This window comes from Lonchura striata, chromosome 4 (assembly GCF_050655825.1).
Source record: "Lonchura striata isolate lonStrDom1 chromosome 4, ASM5065582v1, whole genome shotgun sequence".
In the NCBI taxonomy this organism is placed as follows: Eukaryota; Metazoa; Chordata; class Aves; order Passeriformes; family Estrildidae; genus Lonchura; species Lonchura striata.
In genome coordinates, this window is record NC_140706.1 from 67,812,850 (window position 1) to 67,830,901 (window position 18,052).

Sequence of the window (18,052 nt, forward strand, 5' to 3'; positions counted from 1 at the left end):
AAAAATTGCACAGAACTGAGAGCACAATTAACTGAAAATCAGCCTGGTGTGCCCAGCTCCTGATCCACATCATCACCCATATGCTGGTGTTTGTCCCATCTCTTGTGAAGTTTTGGTAAATTCTCCATGAAAGTTGTCCTCTGAAAGCAGAGACTCTCAAAACGAGTTGTAAAGACATATTTTGATTTCTGTTATTTTTCCATCCAAGATCCAGTTGACATAGCTTTTATTCCTTGCTTATTGCTTTTGGTGTCATTGCTGCAGACATTATCACCAGCTGCCTAGTGAAGTTCAGTGCTTACAATTTTGTCTGGTATTCCAGAACCCAAGTTGGTTCATTGACTGACACTCCTCATCTACTGTTTCCTGCTATGAACAGGAAGTTTATAGAATGAATTCATGTGCTTATATTTTCTCTAATATTTTCCAGAAATCTTTGCCAAGCTCTGAAAAATTCCTTTTCTTTTACCCCCAAAGAGAAGAGGAATCCAAATGGATCTTCCTCATTTAATCTGGAACTGTTTTTATGGCTCTGGCTCAATGCCATGAAGGTGCTGTGCCTTTCAGAATCCTCAATGAGCCCATCATGGTGTCACTTGCTTTTCAGCTGACAGAGATGAAGGCAAGGCTGGACGTGTCGGAGATGAGAGTGAGCGAGCTGGAGCAGGAGAGGCACCAGCAGCATCCAGAGGAGGAGAGGTGGCGAGTGCTGGGCAGAGAGAGGCTGTTGCAGGAAAAGGTAGGAGGGTGCCCTGTGGCACCTCTTTTGTGCTCTGTGGTGAGCTCTCTCTTGCCTTTCATCTTTCTCCCCTTGTGTGAGGCAGAGCGTGGGTTGTGCACAGCCCAGAGGTGAGGTTGTGGCTCTTCAATATCCTACCCAAGGCTGCTGAGCTGCCTCATCACAGAACTGTGTATAGAGAAAGAGTCATTTCCATATGACTGGCAGACAGCATATTAGTGTGTGGGGGAGTAAAGAGCAGGTTGATTTCTACACTGCACAGATTTCCCTCCTCATAGTTCAGTTCAGGGTGAATTTCTTTGTGAAGGAAAATGCTGCAGGTATTTCAAATGGCAGAGGAACAGCAGTGCAGATGTTACACAAAGTGCTTGGCAAAAGATACTCAAGGAATGAATGCAGCTCCAGGTTTTGGTATTGACAGTACAGGCTCTTGTACATGTGCAGCTATCTCAGCTCCCTGCAAATATTAGTGACACTGTCAGTGCATTTATCAGGGCTGCAAGTGTCTGGGCTGATCAGCTGCTCCAGAGTGGTGTTCACCTCACCCTCGGAGTGGTTGGGCTGCTCTTTCAGGACTCCTTGGGACCTGGCTCATGTTGTGGGCTTCTGAACCTAAATTTAGATCCCTGAGCTGGATCCCCACCTCAGTAAAACCATCAGCCTGAATGATGGGCACCTACATAAAACTTTGTGCTCCGATTTAGAAATGCCTCAGCATGGTGCTTCCTGTTCTCATTCTGCTTCATGGTATCATGTACTTCATGACCTCTAGTGAGAGTTTCTAGATGGTGATGATGGCTGAAGTTGGGCTTCTCTATTCACGTGGTAACCTGAAAAAAAGTGGCTATTGCATCACTTCCAGGGTCAGATAAAATGTTAGTTGCTGCAGGAAAAGAAATGCAACCCTCTTAGCTTACACCTGCATAAGCAGAACATTCATCTTACTTTTTTATCAATTAGTCCTAGCTAAGCACATATTGATTCCAAATCCATAGAGCAATTTACATGTTCTAAGACAAACTGTGTTATGTACTTGCTGAATCACTTTGCTCTGAGTGTTGATTCAATGTGAGACAGCCCATATTTCTGTTCACGTTACTGCCTTTTAATGTAGAATACCTGGGAAAATAACTACTATTTTATAAAAATAAGGATGAGTAGTACACTCTCTCAGATTTTTTTACTGCATACATGAATAATGAACTAAATGACGGTATAATCCAAAACTTTTTTATGGAGTCAGGTTTACCAGCATGGAACTTTGTTCTTAAATCTGCAATTTCTTTAAAGTTACACACTCAGCCAATAAGTGCTTGTCAGCTTGAGCAAGCTGCTGGATGAGTTCCTATACTTATTGCAGAGATACCCTGCTAATCTTGCCTGGTTTTTGGAGAAAATGAAATGTCCCAGCTGACTGAGAGCACAACAGAGTTAAGCTTCCTCATGTATAAGTAAGTTACTCAGGGGTATTTTTCACTGTCTTAGTTAGCACATGGTGATGAAATTCTGATGAGCCCAAACTGCAACTGGCTGCACAGAGATGAGCCTTTTATACATAAAAAAACCCCATTCCTGTGGTGTGCTGTGCTTGTGATTGTTGGATCTCACTTTTTTATTCACATAAAGCAGCTGCAGAAAATATTTGCAGTACTTTTTTCTCCTGTTTTTGTCTTTAGTGTTGTATGGCACTGGGAATGGCTGGGACTCTACCAGCATTAGCCCTGGTCTTATTCTCTGAGTACATAAGAGAAATGCAGGTCTGGGGTAACAGTGGGTGTGATTTTGAACTGCTTGGCCTGCCAGCATTCCCATGCCTTCATGCAAACTGCAGAGAGCAGGGATTTAGTCTGGTATGTTGTCTCTGTCTCATCATATGGTGAGTGGTCAAAACAATTTCTACAGACTTTATCATATCTGTGTGTACTAATGATCTGCCTTCCTGCTGCCTCCCCTCCCAACTGTGTTTGGGACAACAAAAATGCAGCACATCTGTCAGACAGAAGATTGTTTGGAAAATTGTTCTTGAAAAATGTTTCCATCTGCTTTTCTGCAGCATCTCTCTGTATTTTTGCACCCCAGAAAGATACAGAGGTCCTTAGTGAAGCTCTCCATGAAATGAAGGAAGAGAACAGGCTCCTGAAGCAGAAGAATGCCTCGATGACCAGGAGGAAGGAATATTATGAGAGTGAAATAAGCCGTCTCAACAAGGTAGGAACAGGAGTCAACTACTGATTCCTCTAATTCTGGGATCTCTGTTGTCAGTGACCTACTAGATACCATCTTTTCAATTCTGGGTGAACAACCTGGTGGCAAACACATGATCACCATTTGGAAGCTGGGGAAATGAGCCAAAACTCACTTCAGCTCAGACCTGTGCGTGCAGGGTCTAAATCCTTGGCAGGTAGCAGAGTTGCATTGCAAGGAGAAAAATCCAGAGAGTATTTGGCTTCTCCTATTAAACCTCTCTACATGTCATGTGTAAGCCCTTTCTACATCCTCTCTCCTCAGAGCAAAGGGGAAATGGTACAAAGATGCTTTTGTGTGCACCTAATAAAAGACTGTGGTTGAAAAGAAAGGTCACACAGCTTAAAAACTCATTTAACATGTATTTTGTGTTTGAGAATGATGGCTTCTGTTCAGAAGACATGGTCCTGTCCTATTGCTTATACTCATACACACACATATTCATACCTATATTATGTGTATTTATGTCTCACTGAGGAAATTGTCATGAAATAGCTACATGGAATTTTTTTTAACCGAGGAAAGTAATAAATACAATTTTGTTTAATCAAATGATCACATAAAGCAGTGGGTGTTTTCTAACAATTTTGTATTTCATGGTGAACCACAAACACTTCCTGAGGAAATGCATTGCAGTAACCATTGCTGTATGGCTTTAATAAGTGCTTTAATAAGCTAAAGGGCCATAATGTGCAAAAGTCAAGCCAAAAACATAATGCTGCCATAAGAAAAAATCTGACAGAATCCATGATATCTAGCTCTTCTTGAAATGCATTGACGGGACTTGCTCAAAGCTCCAGTCTAACTTTAGTTCAAGGCCTTGTTTGTTAAGCAACTTATTGAAAAGTTTTATTTTGTTAGACAACAAATTATGTGACTGTAATAAGACAGGGTATATAGACCATTCTTTTAAATGAAGCATCAATTTCATAGACACTTTCCCAACAGTAATTTACTGATTTTCTGTGTGTTTGTGTCCTTCACATCTCATGTCATGAATACACATGAGACAGGAAGGGACCCTCTGTGCCCTTTTAACTTTAGTCCCCTGCTATTTCAGGTTCAGCCACTCGAAGTTATTACAAATTCTCTGAAATCAAACAAATTTTTCTTCTTATGTGAATGGATAAAGCAGGGTCTCACAGTATTGTGTCCAAATGCAGTTTAAAAACTATATGCACTTTACCATAACTTTTTGAAGATTGGTTTTCCGGATTTTTCCCTTTTTTCCTGCTCCATAATTCTAACTTGTAGAACCTTCTCAAAAAGGTATTGAAGGGGGATTCAGTGGGGCAGAAGAAGGGTTAATCAGTAATCAAGGTGTCTGTATTTTCACCCTCCCAGTTTTAGGTCCAACCTTCTGAATGTATTGGCATGGAACAAAACTTTGCCACTATTATAACCAGTTTCACTTCTGACAATTCTTAAGGACAGCACCTCATCAGTTAAGAAGTTTCCTTTTCCATGCTTCCATGGAAAGTGCTTGGTTTTAGTTGGGCCTTGGATAATTAATACCAATTCTTGTATTACTTTGGATACTGGTTCTCCTGCTTGGCCCCTTCTTCCCTGTTTGCCTCTTCCCCCTCCATCCTTCCTGTATGAGTGTGGGCAGCAAGGGAGCGCTGAGGATCATCAGCACAAATTCAACTCCTAAAGGGGATGAAGTCAGGGATTTGTATCTTAGGTGAGAGAATGAAAAGTACTGAATGGTATTTGTGCTAGAGTAAAGAAAAGAATATATCATTATAATTTGTGGCTATAGACAGAGAGATGTAGGAGTGATTTAATTATTCCAGTCCAAGGGAGAGCTGTGTAATACTGTAAAAATAAAGTCTGTGAAGAACTGTGGCAGAATTTCACAGTAAAACAGGTAAGAGTGGTACCAGTGTTGTGTGTATTCATAACTCCCTCTAGTGACAAACTATAGAGACTACATAACTTCCTCTCAAACAGGAGGGTTTACTTTGTTCCATGTGAAGGAATTCCTACTTTTCGTGCAAAAAATGTTTCAGTCAGACTTTGCTGTAGTAAAGTGGGTTTATATGCAGTGTATATAACTGAAGCAACTACAAGTGAAGGGGAAATTTTAAAGGATGTTTTTTACTTTTTCATGTAGTGAATCTCTGTTTAGTAATTTTGCTGTTTGATGTTGCAGGCCCTTCTGGACATGTTGAAAAAGCAGCACCCACCTGTTGTTGGGACTCCTCCAGGGAAGGGTGACAGGAGCAGCATTGAGGAGATGAGAACCCAACTTGAAGTTCTTAAACAGCAGGTAAGAACAGCTCAAGTGAGCTGTTCTTTCACACAGCATAATTTTGCCTTCTCTCCCAGGGATTGTGCTTGGTAGAGTTGCTGTGTAGAGCTTCTGAAAGGAAGAGCCAGTTTAGCCACAGCTCCTTGGAATGATGTTTCCCCAGATGCTGTCATCACAGCAGAGTCCACAAAGTGAAACTGGGTCCTGGCAAAGGACTGGAGGAAGGACTTATGGAGGACTCAAAGCAGCAGAATGGCTCTTCTGACCCTTGGAGGTGTCCTCCTGCCAGCTCTCTGTTAGGGGCTGAATGTCATCCAGAGGGGATGCTAAATTTCATTAATTACTAGCTGTGTTTTCTGATCCCTTTATCTTAGAAGGTGCCAGTGTAGCCAATTATCCAAAGATCCTAGTCTTGGAAAACTAGAGCATTGGCACTGCAGTTTTTCTAAGTGTGAGGCAGACCATTTACATTCATAGCCTGCATCCCAAGGACTATAGATTTGTGTTTATTTGTTTTTTAATCTTTGTTCTGAGCAGCTCAAATGTTTTGTGCAGTCTTTCTCTCCATATGATAGAATATGTTTAAAAACAATATAGTTTTCAGATAATTTTAACACTTCAGGTCTGTTGTCCTGGATAGTGTCAGCGTTAACATTATTGACACACAAATGGATGTGATCAGAATGGGAATTTTATTCAATGGGAATAAAATACTTGTTTCTGTCACGTTTGACAGCAGAGCCAGATTTTGCTCTCTAATGTAATGCTTGCCACATGCTGGTGAACAAAATCCTGCACTTGATTGTACAGTAATGAGTTATTTCATTCTACACAATAAAATAGAGTAAACCAGGTTTTTTTTACAAAATTCTCATGGGGTATCCATTTTATGAATGTGTTTTTCTAGTTGTATAAATCAGTACAGTGAGTCCAGACTTCCTTCTACATGAAATGGAGCAGAAGGCTCTAACTGGACAGAGGAGGGACTCTTGGGACAAAGAGTGACATGACAGAGTCCCATGGGAGCTTGGTTGTCATCAGCCCATCCCTGGTCACGGCAGTGGAGATGAAGGCATTCATTCCTTGGGAGGTGTCCCTTCTTTCTCAGGGCAGCAGGATAAATGGCAAATCTGTGCCAAAGAGGTTCCCTTGCAGCTCCAGCAGATTATACAGCTGGGGAGTGGGAGGGAGGTGGGACAGCAGAGAAGGAATTGGGAGAGAAGAAAGGAGGAAATAATGAGGAGAGAAGTGTGTGGATGGACAAGGGATGCAGGGATTTCTGCAAGTGACAGCTTTGTCTGCTTTGGAGGGTCAGGAAAAGAATCTATAGAACCCTGTGCTCTATACAGGATCTTTCTTCCCCTGAGATATTAACATTTTTCTACTCCTTCTGTGAAGTCATAGCACTGCTTCCAGCAAAAAGAGAACTGGATCTGTCCAATGGACAGGGCATGAGCCACAGCAAGCAAGATTTTTGGGAAGAGACTGTCAGCAGGCTTTAGTGAGCAACCAAGGGGACAGGAAAGGACTTCTGAAAATTCTGGTGGCAGTTCCCTCTCAAACATGCCTTTACTGTTATTTGTCAGTAGAAGTTAGAGGCCACCAGCCTCCAACTTCGCACCAGGTGGATGCCTGCCCATTAGCTGAAGAATTAAGGCAGTCATCTTAATACCAAATAATTTATGGATTTGTGTTTTGTTTCCAAATCTGTGCTCGCTGCCTGTGCCTGGGGTGGTCAGATATTTTTTAATGGGATGAAGCTCTGTGATTCCTGACCACATAAAAAAGAACTAAGCCACTGCATCCTTCAGCATTTGCAAGGCAGCTTATTTTCTAGGAACAGGGTCAAACATCTGTATTTCCACTGGGAATTGTGTACATTCCATTCCATTTGGAATGGTGTACATTATTCTCCCCTCTGCCTCTACACTGGGCTGTGGAGGTTCTTCTCTAACTCCTTCCACCTGAGATATACAGGAGGGAGTTAAAAGTGCCCATAACTGAAGAGAAAACTGGAAAAACGTTGATAAAATATTTGTCCTCCTACTGGTAATCCCTTAAAAAGATGGATACCAGTATTTGCTATCTCATTTATAATATTTGAAACTGATTTTTGCTTTTTGATGCGCAAGGTTGTACAAAAACTGGCACTGGGGACTGTTTCAATTTTCAATTTCAGTTGCAATTGATGAGTGCCACTGGAGAATGGCCATTAATTGTCACTTTATATCAGTCACAAAAAAAGACAAGGGAAGCTTTTTTTGGAGGACTGTACAGAGCAAGGATCCCCTTGGAATTCATCCTTCTGCTTGGGCAGAATTTAAAAAGCAACCAAACTACAAAGCGAGTCTGCAGAAGTTCACACACCGTTCACGATGATTGCAGGTCCAAATATACGAGGAAGACTTCAGGAAGGAGAGATCTGACCGAGAGAGGCTTAATGAGGAGAAAGAAGCATTGCAGAAAATTAATGAGAGATTACAATCTCAACTGAGTAAACTCAGCTCTCAGGTATGAGTCAAAAGAAAGCTCCCATTGCCAGCACATGTGTATTTTATTTTTTTTTCTCACTTTCCACACAACTCGAGGCTTTCTGGCTTCCATTAATTGACATTGGATTTTATATGAGGTCACCACCTGGGATGAAATCATTCTGAAGTAATGCAGTTAAGAAGATGAGGAACGATTAGAGAAGACTTCCAAAATAAGTAGATGAAGGGAGTATTTATTGCAAAAACTTTTCAAACATATCTGAAAATGGAGGAGGGGGAGGGTGGACACAACCAAAAACAAATCCAGAGGACTTTGATTGTTTCACTGGCACTTGATATAAGAGTTGTGAGATCAAACCAACTTTTGAAATAAAGAGCTTCTGTAGTTAATCCTGACCTCTGCAATTGAATTAGAGTGATGGTAATATCACTGAGGAAAGAAATGGTCTCCATACAAATTAGCTGAGCAGCCTCTGCAATAATTTTTTCTTGCAACATCCTTTTTATCTCTTCAAAGTAGTGTCAGTAGGAAGCCATAGTAAAATCATGGCATGCAAAACTCTGAGCTTTCTCAATCCCCATTTAAGAATGACGAAATTCCGAGGTTTCCTGTCTTGACAAAATTGTGCAATACTTTAAAAGAACGGCTGATTACCAAAATGCTCTGTGGTGATTTATTGTCCTCCCCAGCATTGTTTTGACACAGAAACTTCAGGATTGTCTTATTCTCAACCAAGCCATGCAGCAGAGGTGGTGGGGTCCTGCTGAAGTGTCAGAGGCCGGGTGCCGCCCAGTGCCCCTCACTCTGGCTGGTTTCAGTGATGTTGTGCTTGACTGTCCCTGCAGTGCACCAGCAGTTCACACTGGAGATCTTCCTGTTTGTCTCTTCCTGCCTCAGGATTTTATTAAACAGAGCTTGTGGAGCATTTTAAAGATGAGAGCAAGCATATAAAATATTTATTAGCTTGTTTTCTTAAGTCAAATTATTTAGTTGTGACTCACAGAGTCACAGAATATTAATCATCTTTTGCCCTTCCTGATTCTAACCTTAGGCAAATTGCTGTTGACTCTACTGGAATGCAGAGGGCCTAAGAAAAGACAGACCCAAATCTGAGGCCAACAACTTTGGTCCTATACCAAAATTATTTACTTATCTTGTCATGCAAGTGACTGTCCATGTAGTTCTCCTTCAAACTATTGAAAGTGACTGTGTGCAATTAAAATACAGAATAGTTTTTGAATATAAAAGACACAGTCATGTGCTTGTCTTATCTTGGGACCAATATTTTCCTCACATAAAAGGTGTCAAGACTGTGGTGTGGCATAAGTCAGCTGTCTTAAATAATTTTTTTAATGATAAGAAGTATGAAGGGGCTAAACAATCAGCATTGCAACCCACTTGTACCTGACCTGTTGGTTGTATTCCACTGCTAATGCATTTCTTCTTGCTCTTATTTTCTTGACAGACAAAAGACCTCCCAGTGCAGCCTGAGAGGCCCAGTTACCCAGCTCCACTCTTCCTCTCTCCCTGTGTCAGTTATGGGGGTTGTGGAATGGTTCTTCACTGCCCAGATCCTCGGGCACATCCAGTGCTTCACAGGGCACAGAAGCAGCAGCAGCAGCGCTCGGTAAGGCTCCCACCATCACCTGTGTGACAGGGACACTGATGTTCTCAAAGCATGGTGACCACAGGTGCTATCACCCTGCCATCCTCAGCAGCAACTGAATCTGTGCTTTCCTAGTGTGTTGTTTAATCCAGATCAAGATTGAATTCACTTTGGCAAATACTCTTCATCTGTAACAGCACTAAGAAGAAAAACAGGGTTCTTTTACATTTGTTTGTTCATTTAAAAAATACAGTTGTTTGATTTGAGTCTTGCTGATTTCTTAGATTAATTTATTCCCATGGCACACATTCAGAGCCCTTTCTAGCTGTATAATTACCCCACTTTAGAAGGATATGCTCTGAGCCTTCAACATAAGATAATAAAAACCAAATCAGCAGAAGTAGAAGTTGTATCTGAGTGTGGCTAACACAATGGGAAATGTGCCTTTTTTCCTGGAACACCACAGGGTCCTGTCTTCCTCAGCACAAAGAAGAATAGCTTTGCACTAGAGCAGGTTCTGTGAGTGGGAGCTATTTATTCCAAGGAAAATACTGCTTCAAAGAACATTTTTTATGTGCTTTGGGTTATCTAAGTGGGCTGGCTTGTTCCAATCTACTGAGAATGCATTTAAACATGCTGGATGTCATTTTAAATACACAATATCTGATTCTGGCTATAAAGCTGTCACATATGGAAAGATGCTCATTATTTGAGAAATTATAGCTGATTTTTTGCAAAATGCATGTAACGCTTTCAGGCTGTAGAAATCCAATGGAAAAGCTGTGATCAGACAAGTAATTTCTGTGCTTCAGGGGTGTGCTTATCTGCCTATTTATCAGAGTTGGAAGTATTGCAGAATGTTTTTCCCTGCAATTTGGACAGTGGCCCAGATTATTTTGGCTCTTCTCCCTGAACTTTCATCATCTGGGTTTCTAATTCTGTGAGGGATCACTGGGTTTACAACTTTGTCATTCCTGCCAGAGCACCGGTGTCAGTCTGACTGGTTGCTTTGTAACTCCCAGTTTCATTCTGACCCTTTTTTTTCAATTCTTTGCCTGTGTGAGTTGCTGCTCTGAGCTTTGGGTACCTCCCTGAGCAATTTGTTAGCAATGAAGAAAGGTGTTAGAATTTAATGGGTGTCCTGATACGTAATCCTGCATGTTTAGGCTGTGTTTTTGCTTTTTCGTTCTTTTTCTGTTCTTGCACTTTTTCTTTCCTTTTTACACTCCAGTAGAAACATTTTGGTTAGTCTGAAGTGAAGTACACGTCTTGTTCTTGAAATTCATTCAAGTTTGCGGGGTATAGGTACATAAAAAGAGAAGAATTGATCAGAGAACATAAAATTCACCAGAAACTCAAAAGAGCAATGCAAATGAGTGTAATTTGAGCCATTGGTGGAAAAACTACCTGTGCTAAAAGCTTTGTATCAAAGTCTACTTTGTTTGCACACAGGCACAGAATTACTCAATAATTCCTGTGACTGGTACCATTTAAGTTAAAATAAAATAGCTCCTTTTTTTCCTGACAGTGTATGAGAGTGATTACTGCTGTATAAGCATGAGTGACAACACAACATAGAAGTTAAATCTGTTTTCTCTATCTACACCTTCATCCTGCCATCTTAATTCAGGCAAAACTTCTGTAGGAGTCTATGAAATTTGTTCCCTGTAAATTGAAATCTGCAAGATTTCCCTTGGGGCTACTCAATGATTTTGTCAGAGTAATTTCTGCAAAACAAGAAACATTTTTCCAGTGTAACTAATTTGAAGCAGCAATTACCTAGATTTTGACAAGCTTGCATGGACTACTTATTCCAGACAGCCTAACACAGCTTCAGCTTAAATGACTGGTCCCAAAGTTGTTTTCTCTAGTGGTAATTTACTACTCATTTACCACAGTGCGGGGTATAAACTATAAGTCACTATTTCTTCCAAGATTTCCCTGGATAAAACTGTGTCTGCATGGACATAACCTTCCCAGTACTTCCTCTTGCGAGAAAGATGGGAATTTCCCCTCTCCCACAGTGTTTTCAGGAAGTTACTTGATAACAGCTAATGCTATAGTAACAGCAGTGCTGACCTGTGAGCAAAGGGATGAGGAGAGAGAACTTCATTCCATGTTTCATTCCTGTCACACTGGAGCATTTTACAGATGCATTCAAACTGGAGCAGCTCCTGTCAGGTGGGCCAGGTTTCTCTGGGGTTCTTTGGTATAGGGAGATGCCTGCTGTATCTTCTGCTGCACTTTATTCCTCAGCCCTTTTCAAGTCTGGTTTGGTTCTCTTTAAGTGTCATTGTGATTTGTGGCATCTAGAAAGGTTTACACCAATTTTTCTAATGTCATAGGAAAGGAAGCAAGCTGGAAGACTGGGACTGCTAGAAACAAACTTAAATATATGATTTTGTTTTAAACTGCTTTTGTATGGCTAATGAGAGGCTTCACAGCACAATTATGTTTTTATCATGTCACTGTTCTTTTGTTTGAAGTGCCTGTGAAGTTCATATTGCTGCAATAATGTTTCATTCTCCTGTGCAGCCAGACTATCAGTGGTATGTTCCTGACCAGCTTCCGCCAGATGTGCAGCACAAGGCAAATGGTAAGACAACAGCTGGACAGAGCATGTATTAAATGTACTTTTTTTTCAAATGGAGGCCTTTGAGGGATGTAAAGTAAACTTTGCTATCTATCTGTTGAGTGCTTGTGTGACAGCTTTGCCTTGGAGAGTCAAGGTTGGTATGTGTGCACCACTGGTGAGGTTTCTGATGTAATACCCTCTGTGTTATAGCTTTGTTGAAATTCATAAAGTGTCTCTATTACACATTATAGGATCACACATTTGCCTCATTAAACACCTAGTAATAGTCCTAAAGAAAAGATACCCTCAGAATTCTCCTTGGAGCTTCTGTTGCTCCAGCGAAGACCAAATTTAATGATGTGCCAAAACAGGGGGCCAGCATGGGACAGGTTTAGGAGTCCTTGTTAACAAAATACAGGCTTTAGGATGTTGTTTTACCTTAAAGACAAAATGTCCATTGCTGTTCCTCGTCTGTCCTGGTAGTTCAGGAAGTCTGGAAATAGAGCCATGCAAGTGAACGGAGTTAAATATTTGTCAAAGGGTCAGCACAAACTATTTTTTGGAAATAAGGAGGAATAATTAGTATTTGTGTCTGGATTTGAAGTAATTCCTGGGTGTTTTGAAGTACTTGTTTTAGACCACTCAAAAGATGGACACCAGAAGGGATCTGTCATCCCATGGTGCCAGTGGATACCATGTGGGGTGGCAGGGACTGCTGAGTCCAGAAGCTGCTGTGTGACATCTGGAAGAAGATGGCTACAGAGGAACTGTTCTATTATTTGCTGTCATCCACGTTTGCCCAGAAGAGAGGGTAGAGTGGGAATGTAGTTCACCAAAATGGCTGATGGGCATCCCATAATTACACGGCAGCTCTTTGGAGAGTTCTGATGTGGTCACAGCGAAAGTAGTGCTGTGCCTACACAAGAGAATGGGAGATTAATTTTGCCATTCCTCCCACTCAAACTCCAAGTGATTTACTGCACCAGAGGATACAGGGAGGATGTTTATAACAGGGAATGAAGCCAGTGTGCCACCAACTGCAGCTGTGGTCCAGGGCAGTGCACTTGGGGGATCTGAAGAAAGAGAGTTCTTCTTCTGCTTGACTACGTGACTTGACTTCTCACTCTCTGAGAAAAACTTCTTTAAAATGTGTGTTCTGTCTTTCTATTACTGTTCCTTGCCCAGAACATCCAAACATCTCCTTCTCAATGGGATAGAGGTTAGGATACTTGGAGAGTTTTCCCTTCCTTTTCTGCTCCAGTCCCTTTAAAGAGGATTTCTGAATAGTCCCATCATCGTGCAGTGTAGGATATCTGCTTTAACACCTTCTGGGCTCTTATTCTCTTTATCCTGGCTGCTAAAACAGATGATTTTGATCATTTATCCATTTATCACAGAGGTCAAACTTCCACTCTCAAAACATTGAGTCACCTGCCTGGCTTTATGTATTATATATAGTTGTCTATATTAAATCTTCCTCTAAGTATTTTGGGAAAGGTTTCCAAGATAGAAGCTCCAAGAATATGTGATGAACAAGAGTTCTTGGTGTGCCCATTTCTTTGTTCCATTTTGTAGAAGTGCTAATTACACTGGTGGGTCTAAATGAGCCAGTATGTGCAGCAGCATTCCTGATTCTCAGTTCTCATCCTTCATTTTCTCAGTAGATTATAAATGGACCAATAAATCTCTCTGCTGAGCTAGGTCTTCATTATAGGAACATATCAGCAGTGAAGCAACTTTTAGGCATGAAACAGTTTCCTTTAGGAATGATATTTCAGTAGATTGATGTGTCTAGGGAAAACCTTTAAATTTCCCTTAACAAATTTTCCTTTGATGCTAGGCATTTTTTTAAGTAATAATTATGAAACACAGATCACAGGTTGTAACTTCAGAGCTGAACACAAGTGAAATGAGTTGGGAAACTGATATTTTTGATAATATTCCATTTAAAAAGCCTGGTTTAGAGATATCTGAAATCTGTGAGTCCCATAATGTGATTGTTTAAAGGTGTATGTCACTAAGCAGGACTTAGTAATTTTTTCTGTAGTTTTGTATAGAGGCAGCTTCATTGTGTTTTCCTCCCTCTCTTGTGAGGACGAAGCTGTTTGCACTCAGTTACTTTGGCATTTGACTTGGGTTCTGCAGGGTTGCTTCTGTAATCAACTGTAATCTCATGTTTTCTGCTTCTCCTGTAACCATATATGTACTTTATTTTTGACTGGCACCACTCTCCTTAGCTGCTCCTATGGTAAAAGGAGGCTGTCTCAAAGGACTGCTGCCCTTGTTAAGCCCAGTTTGTCTTTCTATTAAGTTTAAGAAACATTTTTTTGCCAGCATCTATAATATTAGGATTATCTCTGAGGATTTTTTTAAAAAAATTAATTTAAATTAAATTAAATTAAAAGCCCCAACCCTTTGCTACAGAAATTTGATGAACACTATTTGATGCTGTTTTCTAAAGTTTGCTCTCCAGACTGTTATTTTCCCCAGAGATGTGTTTTGGTATTTGGCAGAGGATCACTTATGCAATGTTATGTCCAGCACTGAGCTCTCGTGGTTGGATGATGGCTTGGATCTGGCACTTTTGGGTTTGAGCCCTTTCTAATAAATTTGGAATAAATTCATCAGAAAACAGGAAAGGATGAGAGGAATGGGGTGGGCAAAATGAGAAGAAATAAAAGCCCTAACCCTCAAAAAGCTGCTTAGAACCTCAGATCACTCATAGCTTGTCTTCCAAAAAACCAAAGGTGTTTCCTTTAAGGTCCCAACAAAGAAGGAGAAGCAAAGTGGAAATGTAGGTGATACAAGACAGAGATTAAGGAAGATGAGATATTACTGCACCGGCAATACATTTCCAAGAGAATAACTCTTTCCCACCTCTGGACTGATCCCTCCCCAGGTACCTTGCTGTGCAGGAAGTCTTAGTCCTAAAATGTGCTCAAATTCTCCCAGCCTTGTCTCGTTGGACCAGCAGTGCTGCCTTAGGAGGAACTTTTAGCTCCTAAGTCTCTCTGGGCTCTGTTACACTCCTGATGTCAGGTTTTGACCTTTTTGTTCTTGGTCATGTTGTTCTGTTTGGTTTTTTTTAATGATTTGGGTTTGTTGGGTTTTTTTTTTTAATTTTTAAGGAGCAAGGCAGAAAGATTTCCAGTAAATGTACTTAATGTCATTTTATTTGGCAAGCAGTGTTGACTTCCTTCCTTATCCAACTGTGCAAAATTGAAAAGACAGTTGTAAAAAAGAGTTTGATCTTGGAAATTTTCCCTGGACCCAGATATTTAATGCAAAATTCTCTGGAAAAAAGGTTTATTGCTCAAAAGCCTATTCAGAGGAAGAACCCTTTTGCGTGCTGCAACTGCTGGCATGTCTTGCCTTTTTCACTTGAAATTAATCCTACTGCATTTCTTTCCTTGGTAGAAAGATTCCCAGTAGATGCATTTAAGCACCCCAGTTACCCCTTCAGAACATCAGATACAACCAATGCGTTTCTCCAGCCTGAACTGGATGTTTTTATGTTGGATCCCGTGATGCCAGGGATGAGGAGATGCCCAAATGGAGCCTTTTGCTTCCCTCTCCAGGGGTAGCTCTGGAGGCTTGTGGCAGCAGCTGGTCACCTCCTCATCTTGGCAGGCTCAGGGAAAGCCAAGCTCAACCTGCACAGCCCTAAGGGTGCCCAGATGAGCACATGGATGTGCCCGCTTACTTCCATTATAGTCTCATCTCCTCTTCCTTTCCACACTCTGCTGCTTCCCAGATTTTTGCCCTCGAGGCACCTAATTTGCTACTAATGTTGTTATAATTACAGCTAATTGGAAGAAGAGGAGGGAGAAGTGTGGGGTTTGCCACTGGAAATAATGACATCTGTAGGGAGAGGGGGGAAAATATGAAAAACTGAAAAAAATGGATTTGTGGAGGTTTTCAGTAAAAACCAGACAGAAAAAAAAAAGTCTATTAATTGACATCTTAATTTTCCTGGAAAAAATCCCAAACCCCTAACATTTTTGGTATTAACATGTCCTCAGTGCATACATTATATGAGAAATTATCAGTGCTTCCAAGTAGTCAAGACAGATTTAATTAGCAGTTTGCCATCCCCATTGGGAATGCAAATGTGATTATTTTTGTCATTTTCACTGATACAGCTTGATTTCTGCTACTGCAAAAAGGCCATTAGCACACTTCTGATTCCTAACTCCAGAACATGTGAAGTTAAAGTGCTTTTAAAAGTCAGCTTGAGCTGAAGATCACAGAACGTGTTGTAGTTCTTCAGAGTACAGGCAGAAAAGTCTCTTGGGAAGAGGAACAGGATATGTGATTTAAACAGCTGCAGGGTTTGATCATTTTATTTCTGTGAGCAAACAGATCAGGATTCATAATTTCTAATGTTTTCTCTTTAAGTGAAATACTGACTGCACTTGTGCTTGTGATACTAGAGATGTGTTAGAGCATTTCCAAAACCTTCTGAAGCTTCAGGAGGCATGTGTTGCACCAGCAATAGCGTATTTTCCTTTCTTCAGTTTTGTTTTATTTTCCTAGCTTGAGTGACTTACTTTCAAACACATTTTTGAACCACAAACACCTGCTTAGTCATGGGCATTCATTATTCCCTCTGCCAGATTTAGCTGCTCTCTTGGGTGCACCTAATGCCAGTGTACACCTCTGAGCACTGCTGAATGTCAGCTGATCTTTTTAGAAGTCTGGAAAGATTTTACAAGGGGGTTTTAAGCCATTAGACCCTACTGTTTGTTCTGTGTCAACCATCAGGATTAGAGAAAGGTTGAGACAGAGACTCCTGGAGCACTCTCTGATATCCCCACTTTCTTTTGCTTCTTCATTCCTACTGCCACTTGTATTGGTTTGATTACAGTCTTGTAATGAAGTGCAGTGCTGGCTTTGCGGGGTGTGTGTGTGGAAGCGTTACAAAATGGAGGAAAATTAGTCCTAAGTGAGTTGTATTTCTCAATGTCACAATAATTCCCATTGATTTTGCTGTTGCAGATTCTTCCCTGGAGAAGGGAGCCCATCGCTGACAGCCTCCGGCCTGGAGAAGTGTAAACCAAAGGCTGCAAGGCACTCTTGCAACTTCATTATTCTGTTTTCTTCTGGGGTTTTTTTACTCCTAGCTCCTTATCTCTTCAGTGCATGTGATTTATGCCTGGTAAAATCCCTGTGAGGACAATAGAAAAGCAGCTCATACAGGCTGGTGATCCTCAAGATCCAGTTAAACTCTGCTGGGAAGCGTTACTGCCCTTTGTTCTGAAGATGCTGTTTGTGCTGCCTTGTGAGAATCTCTTTAAAAGCCTGATGAGAAGAGATGCAGTTCTTGCTGAGGATTCAGACTGTCACATCTGGTTTGAATTCAAGAGCTTGCAAACCCAATAGTGGTGTGATATTTTTGTTGTTGTTGTTTTCATTTGGGAATGATGAGGGCTTTTATTTGAGTCCAGGGGATGATTTGTTGATTGATCACCTTGAATTCTGTCCTCTCCTTGGTTGGTAAAAGGGAAATCTGCTTCATTGTTTAAACTCCTTTGTGTAATTGTGATCAGGGTAACACCCATGCCAGGCCAGGTAAAAGGTGCCCACTTACCTTTTTTCAGTCAGGTCAGATCTCCTTTTATTTTGGTTCTTGAATAACATGTAAAACATAATCACAGCGGGGGTTTTCTGTATGTACTTATTTGTATTGCAAGAATATTAGCAGAAGTATTGAATGGGTTTCACTTCAGAGTGAATGTGGTTTTATATTTCCAAATTACTCTCGTAATGAATCTGAACATCATCATGTAAACTCTAACCAAGAATAAAACCTGGTTTTTTAAGTGAAATTGTATTTAGACAGTAATTTTTTTTCAGAAAATGTTGATGGATGACTGTCCAGCAAACATTACTTGATAATCTATGTGCAAGATTGTCTCTTCCCCTCAGGCTTTTAGGAAGGCTGCTGTTGAGAAGCAGGTATCCAAACCTGCTGGGACCCAACCTGAAAGAAACAGATTTTTGCAGTACATAAGATGTCCTGCCTGCTTTCCTGATAGCTCGGGAGTATTTCCTGTGGATTTAAGTTCTGACACAGTTTTCTGAACTGTGCAAAGGCAGAGTCATCGGCTACAGGACAGCCTGAATGTGTAATTTCTGCTT

The 18,052-nt window shown here is 40.9% G+C and overlaps 1 protein-coding gene across 6 annotated transcripts in view; it reads left to right on the forward strand.

The window, feature by feature from the left end:
* TNIP3 (TNFAIP3 interacting protein 3) overlaps positions 1-17,739 on the forward strand; it is a 48,752-nt gene extending 31,013 nt beyond the window's left edge. For all 6 annotated transcript variants that reach the window (XM_085578324.1, XM_085578323.1, XM_085578325.1 and 3 more), the window contains 7 exons: positions 608-739; positions 2,819-2,947; positions 5,139-5,255; positions 7,623-7,748; positions 9,196-9,357; positions 11,872-11,932; positions 16,910-17,739. In XM_085578324.1, coding sequence (XP_085434450.1) covers positions 608-739; positions 2,819-2,947; positions 5,139-5,255; positions 7,623-7,748; positions 9,196-9,357; positions 11,872-11,932; positions 16,910-16,941 — 759 coding nt within the window. In that variant the 3' untranslated portion in view covers positions 16,942-17,739. The remainder of the gene's footprint in view (positions 1-607; positions 740-2,818; positions 2,948-5,138; positions 5,256-7,622; positions 7,749-9,195; positions 9,358-11,871; positions 11,933-16,909) is intronic.
* The last annotated feature ends 313 nt before the right edge of the window (positions 17,740-18,052 follow it).